The sequence below is a fragment of the Camelus bactrianus genome, chromosome 4 (assembly GCF_048773025.1).
Source record: "Camelus bactrianus isolate YW-2024 breed Bactrian camel chromosome 4, ASM4877302v1, whole genome shotgun sequence".
In the NCBI taxonomy this organism is placed as follows: domain Eukaryota; kingdom Metazoa; phylum Chordata; class Mammalia; order Artiodactyla; family Camelidae; genus Camelus; species Camelus bactrianus.
This window is the reverse complement of record NC_133542.1, coordinates 67,651,554-67,665,023: the sequence shown is the minus strand read 5'-3', so window position 1 is coordinate 67,665,023 and position 13,470 is coordinate 67,651,554. Positions and strand designations below refer to the sequence as shown.

Genomic DNA, 13,470 nt, shown 5'->3' with positions numbered 1-13,470 from the left:
GCACCCTCGTGGGCAGCATGAAGCTGTTGTGCCAGCGCTAATGAAGCAGCACAGGAAGCGCCACTGGATAAAGTTCAGCTGTGAACCCTGGCCTCCCAACAGGGGAAAGGAGGGAGCCTTTGAAGAAGAAGACAGCTGGGTTTTGGTTTCACGACCTTAGCACTGCCATCACTAGATATTCATCTGTCAGTGCACAGGGGACAACATGTGGGGAACAGTTGTGTCCGGTCAGGCTGAAGGGAGAAAGAGATGGCTGATTTCCAGAGCAACTACAAAACCTCCCATGGCTGACGGTTCTGTTGAGTGTAGCCAAAAAGAATCGATTTGGTGAGGTCCAGCCTGAGCATGAGAACCTGGGTCTGCTATGGTCCAGGCAGTCGCACCCTGTCATCTCCTGCATCCTCACAGTGGGGGTGGAGGGGGACACTAGACCTGAGGTTCTGGGCCCAAACTATGTTGGTCTGTAGAAGCTGGTGGCCATACTGCTTCCTATATACCACAGTCCTAAATTAATTTAGCAGAGAATCCACCCTGTCCCAAGTCACTTCAAGTATTCCTAAACTGACTTCAGCTTTTCTCTCATCTACTTGAGGCATGCTTTCCTCTCAAGAAAATATTTTCTCTTCTTGCTTCCCCCTCCGCCCCTGACCCGCCCCCCCCCCCCACCTCTTCCTGCTGGATTTAACTAGTGGTATTTTTTCTTTCTTTCAGGGGAAAAAAAGATATTTGTAATCCTTGGTTGAATTTGTTTACTAAGGAATCCTCTAATCTGAGCAGTTTTCTTCTGAGGGGATTTATTGTTCCTACTATAATGGCTTTTAACTCAGCCGAGGTTTATTTAACAGAGTAGGAAGGGAGAAACTTATCTCCTCCCTAATCCCTCTTGAATGTTTACATTACTCTGCCAAAGTAAATGCTGTGTAAAGTGGCAGCAGTCATTTGCTCTGTAATAATCAATATGCAGCTGCCAGAGCTGATTGAAATGTATTAACTTAAGTGATAATACTGTCATAGAAGTGAAAAGTTAAGTTGCTTATCAGTATATTTTGATAAGCTACTTAAATTTTACAGTAGCATGTGCCGGCTTCAGACAGACATTAATGATAGAGAGCTGTGCGCTTTATCTGTCCGCTCTATTGCCTCTCACTTCATTTATTACCCTCGGCGGTACAGCTGGTAATCTGTACAGGGCGCTGATTCCCCTCTGCCGGGCGGGAGGGAGTTGCCAGCATCAGCGCTCCACTCTATCAGTAACGGACACTGTTAGCTCAGCAGGGCAGATGTGAGCAGGACGGCAGGCACTTGGTACAACACTCTGACTATTGATGTCACTTTGGAAAGCATGACTATTTGATGTTGCTTTGGAAAAGTTTCTTACAGAGAACACAACCATTTAAATTAAGTGAAAAAAATTCTTAGGCACAGGGATATAATTCAACAATAATTCTATAGCACTAATGTGCCTCTGCCATTAGTCTTGGTTTGGTTGTATTTGTTCCAACCACATTGGGCACTGAGGGTCTGCCAGGCTCCGTGCTTGGTCCTCGGAAGACAAAGTGAAGAAAGATGTAATCTTTCCTCTCCGTTGTGCTCAGTCTGTTGGGAAGACAGACATGCCATTGAGGGCCACGTGGTATGTGAACTGTTATAATAGGAGTTTGCATGTGACCCAGGCAGCACAGAAAACAGGGAATTAGGGCATGAGAGGCAGGGGTGGGGAGGGGGTGGGAAGGATGTTATGAGTATGGGTAGAAATCAGCTAGTCTAGATCATGAAGGTCAGAGGGAGTAAAGTACCAAGTGTGTTGTGCAAGGTCAAGCAGGCTTCAGGCTGCCTGGACATCATCAGAGTGAGGCTGCAGTGAGAGGAGCATGTATGTGGGGTGTAGGGCCAGGACAGCTGGGGACACAGTCAAGGACCAGACAGTGACGAGCCTTGAACACTGTCCTAAGAAGTCCTGTAGTGAGGGACACCATTGCAGGAATTTAATCCAATGTGCAACTTAGATTTGCATTTTAGAAAGACCATTCTGTGATCCACACAGAGGATGGAGTGCGGTCAGGACCAGGCTGTCATCAGAGTTAAGGGACAGGATGGTCAGGACGTGGTGAAGGGTAGTGTGGAAAGTTAGAGCTCTTCCTGCAGTAAGTATAGAGAAAGGCACATTATAGGTGGAATGTTTGATGCAGCAACGTGAATGGTTTCAGGCTCATGGGGCCTTTGGGACACCTCGCACACAGCAGACGGGGAAGTGCTGTATGTGTGTGCAGCTGTGTGTGTCCACAATCATGAGAAACTTGAATAGAAGCTTTCCTGGGAAGGGTGGGTGTGGTAGGAGAGGCCCTGGAGGGCTATTCAGAGATGGTTCCTGATTGCAGAGTCTGCTTTGAATTTCTTCTCTATGAACCTCTTCTAGCTCTGAGGCATGGGAATAATTTATAATGGACATTCAATCTTCTGCCTTACACAGGCAATTTTTTAAAATCCCAGAAATAATTAGCATTTTACCAGTCTGCGTTTCCAGCACAGCCTATGACAAGAAGGCTCTTCAGGATGTAGAGAGAAACTGAAATGTACCATCTTGAATTAGCTCCTGGTTAAAGTTTTTGACCTGCATACTAATATTTTGTGTGTTTCCTCTTCTTCCCCCAGCTATCTCCCCTGGTTCGAAGTATTTTATAAGCTACTTAACATCTTGGCAGATTACACGACAAAAGGACAGGTATTTGCCTTTTATTTTATTCTTCTTAACAAGTAAATTTTAACTTTTATGATTATGAAAGTAATACATGCTTTATATTTCACTAAAATGTTTACTTAAAAAGTAATGCATTCCCATTATGGAAAGTTTGGGAAATTCAGAAAACAGTAGGAAAGAAGTTTAGAATAACACTCCTGATATGTCTCCCTACCCCTAACCCCTCCAAATAAGTATCGCTAGCATTTTGGGGTGTTTTCTTCCATTATTTTTTTGAATTAAATAAATAATAAATAAGCCCTTAGCTTTCAGAGTTAATATTTACCATCTAATATTCCCAAGCAGCCCTAAAAGTTCATGACATGTATTAAATAATAAATTTGCTGAGGCACAAATTTGAATTGCTGGGGTTGTGAGTAAAACACTTAAGTGGCAAGTGACCTAGCCAGCTGTACCAAATTCCTGTTTCAATAGGGCTTTGTTGTGCTTTTACAGTAATTTTTTAAGGGTCTGAAAATCACTTTAGAAGTTCACCTCTACCTTACTGTACTTTTGGAAGAAATGGTATGCTAAAGTATCTTCCATGAATGTCAGAAGGTCAGCTGGAGCTGTATTTAGACTTTTGAAGCCCACGGTTTTCAGGTACCATAATTAATAATAGAAGCATTTCCCCCCATGCTAATAAAAACATAAGTCTTTTTCATGGTTGCATTTCATGTATCGTGCACCTTGGTTTACTGAAACATTTCCCTATTGTTGGGAATTTTTTACTATTTAGGATTTTTTTTTCACTATTATAAATCTAGTCATTAACATCTTTGAGCATAAAGCATTTTCTTCATTTTGGGTTGTTTCCTTCAGAGGAGAATCTCAGATGGGCCATTGTAAGGTCAGTAGGCATAAACATTTTTAAAACATTTGCCAAACTGCTTTCCGAAAGAATTATATTGTTTTCTTAAAAGATATCCTTTACTGGCAAAGTACGAGGGCCTGGGTCACCATACTGTCACCAATATCATTTGTTGAATTCATTGTTTACTTGACAAGTGAACAGTTGTCATTGTTTTAATTGCATTTCTTTGATTATTAGTGAGTTAAACATTTGTCCATACATCTAACTTCTTATATATTTTCCTTTTTGTAAATGGCCTAAGATTTTTTCATTAAAGTGATATTATTAAATGATAGAGAATTTTTTCCATCATATTTTCTATAGAACATTAGTTCTAAGAAATGCTCCATTCAAAAAGGGTACCATCGTTCAATAATATTGGGACTGGGGAAAGGGAAAGCTGTGTTTCATTTTTGTCTCCTTAAGATTTACATAATATAGGCTCTGAAAAGTCCTACAGTGTAGAAATCTGTGTTACTCAGGACTTGCCATCTTATGTGGTCCCATATGCTTTTATCTCATGGCAAATATTAACATTCTGAGATATGTGTTTCCTGGAACACACTTTGGGAAGTGTTGATTTGGAGAAAAGGTGGAAATTGTGTGAATAATGGATAAATCTTTAAGTTAGATTTACTCACTGGCAAATGTATTCCAGAGGCCACAGTAAATGGAAGGAATAACTGATAGAAATGGTTCCCTAGATCAGTACACTCACTCTGAAAGAATGCTTGGGTGTCAGGGAATTCTGTTATGAAAGAAGTGATTTATCCTTTGATGAGTGAGTTAGGAGGCCACCTTGGGTCTATTCATCGATTTCTGATTCACAGTTTACTTTTGCCAAACATTTCAGTTTTTCATACAAACTTGAAAGCTGTTTTTAGTAAATAGAATTGTATAGAATTGTAGGTTTTAACAGTCTTAGAATTGAAAGTTTACTCACATTTTTTTCCTCCCGCTTATATACTCCAGGCAGTTTAAAAAAAAACAACCCAAAACTAATAGACTTTCAAAAGCACATAATGGGATGTAAGAAAGATTGAGTATGTACAAACTATAGGGCAGATATGATTATTACCCTGTAAAATTGGTGAGCCCATCCTCTGGACCATTGCTCCAGGTAGGGACCCTGCCTCTTGGAGTGTTGGAGACTGACATCAGTGATGTGTTTTAGTGGAGTCTGTTTCCCTTGTACAAAGGACTCTTTTTATTAAATTTATTCTGGTTGAAGGAATTATGACACAGATGATAGGTAGTCTGCCTACAACTGGCTTAACTGTTTGCAGGGTGTGGGTTATCATATTAGAACAGGAGGAGGGAGCTTTCATTTAAAATACAAAATCCCTTCCCCAGGTCCAAAAGTCATTGGGAACGTTGGGCAGGATAGGGAGACTTCAAGTTGTGGAGGGGTGGGGAATGACCATGATGGCTCAGCATGGAGTGTCAGAACCTAAGCTCTGTCTGGGTGTCTGTCTGAGTCACTGACCCAGCATGGTTACAGGTCCTAAATAGGGCAATGATGGCATCCCTGAGGAAGGGATGGCAGGGGGCAAGGAGGGCATCTGAGCCTGGCTGAGGGTGTTGGAGGTTGAGGGATTAGTCAGTTGTTTATGTGGGACAGTGGTGACAGTGGCTTGGCATCAGTTGGGCACCAGATGTCAGAACACCAGTGGGATCAGAGGTATCCACATGGAAAAGGGGACAGCAGCAGTGGCCCAGCACTAGGTGTTGGAGACTACAGAGACAAGGACATTTTTGTTAGTGTGGGATCAGAGGGAAGCAGGCATACGGCGGTAGCCTAGCACTGGCTGTCAGTTTCCGAGCAGGGCAAGAAAGCATCTAGGTGGGGAGGGAGGTAGGGGCAGTGACAAATGATTGCTTACATACAAGCAAGAAAATATATTAAGAAAATAGGGGCAGGATTTTTCGCTTCTGGAGAATAAAGTTATAAATATGTAAAGGGAGGAAACTGGAATAGTTCCTACTGTTGGATTGGAATTAGAGCCATTGGTATGAATCCTTGACTTTCAATATATGTGATAAATAAAGAAAATAGAGATGTTATTGTGTATTATGTGTCTGTGTGTGTGATATATTCCCTGGCTGTGTTCACTGAAAGGGTCTGAGCCAACAATACCCAAGTAGCAATGAGTACACCAAGGTCCCAAATCTTGGTTTCTAAAACCATTTTCTACTAAAAAGAGCCAGGACTCCCTAAAGAAATATCTAATTCCAAAGCTGGAGCAGGGAAAGTATAAGGTGAACCCAGAGTATCTTTTTGTGCCAAAGAGTAAGGAAATGCTCAAAACATGATGAAAATATGCCAGAAAGACACAGAAGTGAGCTTGAAGGGGCAAAGGGTTCCCACTGGTCATAGCTGGGACAATTTGAGCATCAAAACAAATAATGATAGCAAAGGATTATAACCTACTGAATAAAATAGGAAACCATGTGTCCATACTAATGTTAAATAAGTAAATAGATAAATTAAAAGTTTGAGGAATAGGTTATTGACACAAAGTATTACTGCACAAAATGCTTTCCAAACACAAAGGGAAAATGAGTGATCTCACAGTAGAGACATCAGATGAATTAGTCAATTGATCAAAGTGAACGTAATCAGAAATGGAATGAATTGAGACCTGATTCAGTAAAAAACATCAGACAAGTTACTCTCCGAAATGGTTGGTCTCACTGTCAAGTTCATACAAAACTAGGAAAGACTCAGGAACTGTTCCAGACTGATGGAAGCTAGAGTATCACAACAACTAAAGGCAACATATGATTCTGAACTGGATTATTTTGCTATCAGGGACATTATTGACACAGTTGGCAACACTTGGTGGGATCTGAGGATTAGATGATTGTTTCAATGTTAACTTCCTGATTTTGATGATTAATTGCGGTTATGTAGGAGAATGTCCTTTGTATTTATGGATCATGAGGCATAATGTTGGTAACTCATGCTCAACTAGTTCAGGAAATAAAGTTTTTTGTACTGTCCTACAATTATTCTATAAATTTGAGGCTGTTTCAGAGCAAAATTATATGTGTGTACCCATGCATGTGTATTTTTCTCCTCTGAGAAATTTGAGTAATTCGTGACTTCAGATTGAAACAGGATTTTCATCCTCTTTTTCCTTTCCTTTAAATTCACTACCAAGGACTGCTGTGGAACAGTGGTGAGGGCTCTGGGCTTGAACACAGAAAACCTGTGATTAGCTCCTGGCTGTGCAACTTACCAACTGGCTGATTGGAGTCAAGTTACTTCACCCTTTGGAGCCTTAGTTTGCAATCTGTAAAGTGAGATAGTTGTGAGGCTCAAACAGCTAACACACGGGTACAAATGGGAGCTTATTACTATTTTATCAGTACAGAGAATTCCATAGGGTGGGAGAAATGGCTTTTTGGATAATTCTGTAAGCAATGTTCTTTTGAGCATTTTAAAGGTGAATCTGTTTTCACTTGAATAATTTGTATTGCTTTGCATTGCATTCTGTGGCTCCATTTCACTAATTAAAATGCACAGCCACCATCCTATATTGCATGCTGTTGTACGTAGTTCATTTTTAACTTTCCATAATTGGAGGCTGCTGTGTGTATCTAGTGAACACTCAATACAATTAATTGAGGGTAATGATGATGAAGATAAGATCTATAGTGACATCGTTATTTCTCCCCACCACCCCCGCCCTGTAAGCTCAGGTTGTTTGCATTTAAAAGTTGTTGCTATGGAGTTGAGAGGATAGATTTGCTGAGAGCTTATGGTATATGATCCATAAAAGGCGGTCATGGTAGGTGTCTCGCTGAGTAGAAAATGTCAAACGTGGTGTGGGAGGATCATTTGGCTCTTTTATTGAGCCATAAGCAGTGTCTTTTGTCCAACCCTACTTGAATATCAAACCTATTTCTGTTCTGGGGCCGGCACCTCCCCAGTTCCCTCAGTCATAGAGGGCCCACAGGTCACTGTTTGTCCAGACCTCCCTGCAGGTCTCTGACTAAGGTCTCAGCCTTGCTTTTGTTACTTAGGCCTTTTATTTATTTCAGGAGAGTCAATGGAATGAGCTTCTTGAAACTCTGCACAAACTTCCTGTCCCTGACCCAGGAGTGTCCGTTCATCTCAGCGTGGTAAGTGGGGGCAGAATATTAGCAATCACTGAGAAACCAGTCCATTAGTCCCAGTAAGAAAGCCTAATGGGATTGTCTGTTGTCATCTGCATCTGCCCCACCCCTCACCCCACCCCCAAATATTCTGAGTCCTGAAGGCAGGCCAGGGAGTTGTAGTTCTTTCTTTCTCTGGGATTTCCTGAGAAATGGACTCCAGACTCCTCTCACTCTGTCTGTCATCCCATCAACTAGCATCTCCTGGATGGCAGATGCTGGGCTTCGAATGGGATGGCTGTCCCCTGCCTGCCTCCTCAACCCCTGTCCTGGGCTCCGTGCCTCACGCTTTTGCCTCCCAGCACTGCTGTGCCTGCCCCTTTGCTGAAGCCCTTACTGCTGCCCCCAAACCTTCAACACCGCCTTTCCTCTGCTTACTAGAGTAACCCATATTCACCTTTCAGAACTCAACTCGGATTTTTGTTCTAGAGAAATTCTCCCCTAACATCCCCCCAAAGCTCAGCTAATGTTTTCTGTTTTGCCACAAGCATCTTTTACACTTTGCAGTACTTGGTCACACCGCATTGGAATCATCTATTTTCCTATCTACTCCCCTGGACTGTATGCCCCTTGAGGACAGAGACAGAGTACCTAGTAGTTCCTGGCTAACTTGTTTCTTTGAACTCTTTTATATACATGCCATGTGCTCTGTAGCATGCCAGCATGGAAAATCCTCTGAATTACAAATTAGGAGGTTTCAGTCCCCAAGTCACAGTTCTGCCAGTAACCCGAGTGATTTTATCAAAACCTATAACCTTATGTGCTTCAGTTTCCTCATCTATCAGATAAGGTATCAGAAAGGAGATCATTTCCATATTTCAGTTATTGAAATTCTCTGATTCCCCAGGTAAAACCCTTGTCACCACCTTCAACAGAATTCATACCCTTTGGCCAGCTGCTGATTATCCAGGGGCTCTTTTGTGAACATATCTTGTAGTTTTTGTGTGTGTGTGATGTTCAAATTGAAAGCAATATTACTGCCAATAACTAATAATAGATTTACTATTTACAAAGTTCCTAATTTATGCCAAGTATGCATCTCTAATGTTCAAAACAACTCTACAAATAGATATTAGCATTCTCATTTCATAGATGAGGCTTAGAGAGGAATAGATACTTGCTCATCCAAGGTCATGTGGTTAATAAGCGACACTGGGGCTTTTAAACCCAGGGCTGACTTCCAAGCGTATGTTCTTTCCACTAGACCATGAGTGTTGAAAGAAAGGGAGGAAAGAAGGAACTGGTAGAGGGTTTTGTTCATTTTAACGGAGCATAGGAAGGAAAGAAACCTTGTTCCAGAAATTCATGTTGGGGAGACTGCCTGGAAAAGATGAAGAAATGAGCTTTAAACCTGCCCTAGTCATTGCTGCATAGCTAAACAACCTTGCTTTTGTCTCTGTCCCTTTTCCTAAGCAGCTTGATCTCACTGCTTCAGTCTGTAATGACATCCGACAGGTAGCTGGGGAGTAGCCTGGCTGGGTCAACAGCTGCTGGGGAGGAAGGGCCTCTTCTTCCCCTGAGTGGCTGCCAGGCCTCAAGGACAAGCCATCGCTGGGGCAGGAGGAACTGTTGAGAGGGTGCAGCTGTTTCATGCCAATGGTTTCTAGGAATGTTTCTGACCTCCTCTGGTCCCGGCATTTCATGGGCGATGGAGCAAGACAGAATCTCAAAGGACAGCCTGGGGACTACTTGGGTTTGGAATTGTGTAGGCTCACTATTTACAACCCACTGCATTGGTAAAAGCAGATATTTTCTTCTTTCCCGGTCACAAGGAATTCCTCTCTCCGTTTCTGAAGGGTTACTCGCATCAGGATTATAAAGCCTGAAATATCAATAAAATGGCAATCCTGGACTTTCTGTCTTTAGTCACAAGAGAATATTTCTATGTGTCTGCTATAGGTGATTGAGAAAAATAGAAATGTAAACTAACAGTTGAGAGCAGTAATAATAATTTTCTATTAAAATACCATTTATGGAATGCTAGGTACTTCACGTATATAATATGTATTCTTCACAACAGTTCTGAACTGGTTATTATAATTCCCATTTACAGGTTAAAAAACTGAGATTCTAAGCTGTTAAGTAAAGTTGCCTAAGGTCATATAACTATTAAGGGGCTACCTTTGGGTCCCTGTCCTTTCTCCCTCACTGTGCCAATCATTACTCTGTGACTCCACCACCATTTGGACGTCCATTACTGGACATTTCCTGGGACTCCCTTCTAGCCATTTGGTATAGAATTTGGTATCTCATGGCATCAAATTTAACTTTATATTTTACTTTTACTATTTTAATCCTCATTGTTGAGTTGAATTAATTGTTAACTAGTTTCCAATTAGTTTTCCATAACTATTATGCTACATAATCTCTATTGCTATACTTCATAGACAGTGTTTTTGTACAAGTACACATATTTTGGAATAATGCATTGCAGAGTGTGTGTAAGTTATCTTTTTGTTTTGTTTTGTTTTTTACTTTTTAGTTTATTATGTAATTCAAATGGATTTAGCTATAATTTGCACATAAAAAGCACAGGTATAACAGTCTGTTATAGTGGAAAAGCACAGCTCTAGGTATGCAGACCTGGTTTCAATCCTAGTTTTGTCACCTACTAGCTATGTGACCTCAAGTCACTTAATCTCGCTAAGCCTCGATTTACTCATTTATAACATGGAGATAATATCTATCTTAAATTTTGCTGTGGAAATCAGAGGTACTAGTCACAAATTACCGGGTATAAAGACTTCTATGTAGCAGTTATTCATAAATGCCTGCTGAATACTAGACGAACAGCTCATACTATATTGTTGTTATTGTCATTATTGCAATTGTCTCCCAGACCTTTCATTGCAGGAAGCCTATACAACTCATTTTTCCAGAGATCTACTTATTTTGCAATTATCCAAGAATGGGAGGCAGTGGGAACTTCCTGAAATGTCACTTGGGGGTCCAGGTTTGAACTTAGGCCATGGCTAAGCTGACTTTCTCTGTATGTGACCTTTCTTGGCCTTTGCACAATCCCTTCTTTAATTGGCCAGCACCAGGCTCTTTCCATTCCTGCTTGCCATTGTTCTCTGAGTCTTTAGTAGCACAGAGGAGGTGTCATCAGTTCAGCCTGTTGTCATTTAACTCAGGGACACATGCTTGTTACATACATGGAGATGCCTCCTTGAAAGTTCTCTGAGCAGGTCAGGTTTTCAACTCCACTGCGTCTCTAGGTCCCTTCACTGGGATTTGTGCTGGAAGTCAGGAGGCTTATTTGCAGAGCGTACAGATTAGAGAGACTTTCTCCACTGCTGGCCATCTGTAATGTCAGTGTAGCATTCCTTCAGCTGGAGCTGTCCTTAACCTCACCTGGGCCTTTGGGGCAGATTTGGCCTGTGGCTTTTGGATGGACATAATCTCAGATGCTGAAATGAAATGGCAGGTTTGGTTGGTAAAGACCGTTCCTGAGTGAACCTAGTGATATTTGGTCCCTAGAGTCCACTTGCTTCATTGAACAATAAATTATGAAGCCAGCAGCTTTCATGTGTTCAGAAACCTGCAAACGTCATATGAAAATTTAGCCTTTCACCTCTTTGAGCTGTTCATTTGTTTCTCCCAAAGCACATCTCTCATAGAAAAGAACTCCATCTACCAAACTGGTGATCTAATGCATCTGGCTCTAATCCAGCGTTATCCAAAGGAAATATTCCATAGACATACCCTGTGAGTGAAAGTCTCTTTCTTCATCTGACTGAGGAATTATCTTCAGATCATTTACTTGGTTTCTGAATAATGTGCTTGTTCATGTTTTTACAGAAATATATGGCTTTTGTTTTTCCTTTTCAGCATTCTTATTTTACTGTGCCTGATACCAGAGAACTTCCTAGCATACCTGAGAATGTGAGTACTTGGGTGGGGGGGTGAATTAAATTTTTATTCTTCTTTGTTTTTTTACTTATTTAAAAAAAAAGGATATGTTTTCCCTTTATAAAAGGATTGCAACAATGAGTGGGAAGGGACAGACTGAGATTTCAAAATGTGGAATAGATAAACAAGATTGTGAAATACTCAAAAAAAAAAGTAATGCATTAAAAAGCAAAACCAAATAGAGAATATTTGAAAAGTATAGGAAATATAAAGGCAGAGAGGTATGGATTATTTGTACTTCTCAAAGGTAATCACCTATTAACATGGTAGTGTCTCATTGTAGTCTTTTTAGAATCTATTTTTTACATACTTAGAGTCACCTATTACGTAAGCATTTTGCCATTTCATTCATAATCATTTTTGCTGGCTACGTAATATTCAATTTGCTGTGCAGTTTACTTAGTTATTTCCTCGCTATTGTGCATTTTGGTAGTTTTCAGTTTTTACTGTTGTAAATAAAATGTTTCTATATAAAGAACTTTCCATATAAGAATTGCTTTATTGGGGTAGATTTACTCAAGTAGAATTATACTTCTACTACATTTCCATGTTCACTGTTAAGAGAGTAAGATAAAGTATTTATGGGAAGAAGTGTGAGGACCCCCACCCCCACCTCTTAAAGACTTTGTAAACTTGAGTCTGAGGAAGCAGAGGTTAATGTTTGCCCTCTGAGCAAGCTAAATGACATAGCTAGCCTAGTCTTAAGGCATATTTTCAAAATGTTTTACTCAGATTATAAATAGTACTATGTAGAATTATGTACAGAATCACCACCACTAAGGCACTTGGTTGCTTTTTTTTGATTGTGGCAAAATACACAACATTATATATAACATAAAATTTACTGTTTTAACCATCTTTATACGTTTCATTGGTAAACACATTCACATTGTTGTACAGCTGTCACCAATTTTTTCATCTTTCCCAACTGAGACTCTGCACCCATCAAACAGTCCTTTAAACAACAACTCATTTTCCTCCTCCTTCCATCACTTGGCAACAACTGTTCTTTCTGTCTCTAAGAATTTGATTACTCTAGGCGCTTTATTTAAGTTGAATCATACAGTATTTGTCCTTTTGTGTCTGGTTTATTTCACTTAGCATAATGCCTTTGTGATTCATCCATGTTGTAGTATGTGTCAGAATTTCCTTCCTTTTTAGGGCTGAATAATATTCCATTGGATGTATGTAACATACTATGTTTTGCTTATCCATCAATGGACACTTGGGTTGTTTTTACCTTTTGGCTCTTGTGAATAATTCTGCTATGAATACTGGTGTGCGGATATCTGTTCAGTCCTGGCTTTTGACTCTTTTGATATATACTTGATTGCTTTTTTAAAAATACTGGAATAAGTCAAGTAAGCAATTTTAATTAATGAAGTTAAGCTATAGTGTTATGATTAGGTAACAGTCTTAAGCTGGGAATGTCAAGTAAGCAATTTTAATTAATGAAGTTAAGCTATAGTGTTATGATTAGGTAACAGTCTTAAGCTGGGATTGTCAAGTATATCCACAGACTTTATATCTGTGTGATCAGGCTCTGGTGGAAAACATTGCTTCTTTTTTGACAATAAGTAGTGAAAAATTCAGACCACAGTTACCATTTTACCAACAATAGGTGATGTTTATTGAGTACTACTGCTTGCCAAATGATGTATTCAGTGCTTTACCTGTATTTTCTCATTTACCTCTCTTAACAAGTTTTGATGACACAATTACCCTAATTATTATTTTATATAAGGAAACAGAAGTCCTGAAAACTTAAGAAATATATATTTAAGATCCTATAGCAAAGAAGTGGTAG

The 13,470-nt window shown here is 40.2% G+C and overlaps 1 protein-coding gene across 6 annotated transcripts in view; it reads left to right on the top strand.

Annotated features, from left to right (window-relative positions):
- Positions 1-13,470, top strand: part of DENND1A (DENN domain containing 1A) — a 470,473-nt gene that overhangs the window by 214,486 nt on the left and 242,517 nt on the right. For all 6 annotated transcript variants that reach the window (XM_074362200.1, XM_074362199.1, XM_074362197.1 and 3 more), the window contains 3 exons: positions 2,653-2,722; positions 7,638-7,718; positions 11,583-11,636. In XM_074362200.1, the coding sequence (XP_074218301.1) occupies positions 2,653-2,722; positions 7,638-7,718; positions 11,583-11,636 (205 nt within the window). The remainder of the gene's footprint in view (positions 1-2,652; positions 2,723-7,637; positions 7,719-11,582; positions 11,637-13,470) is intronic.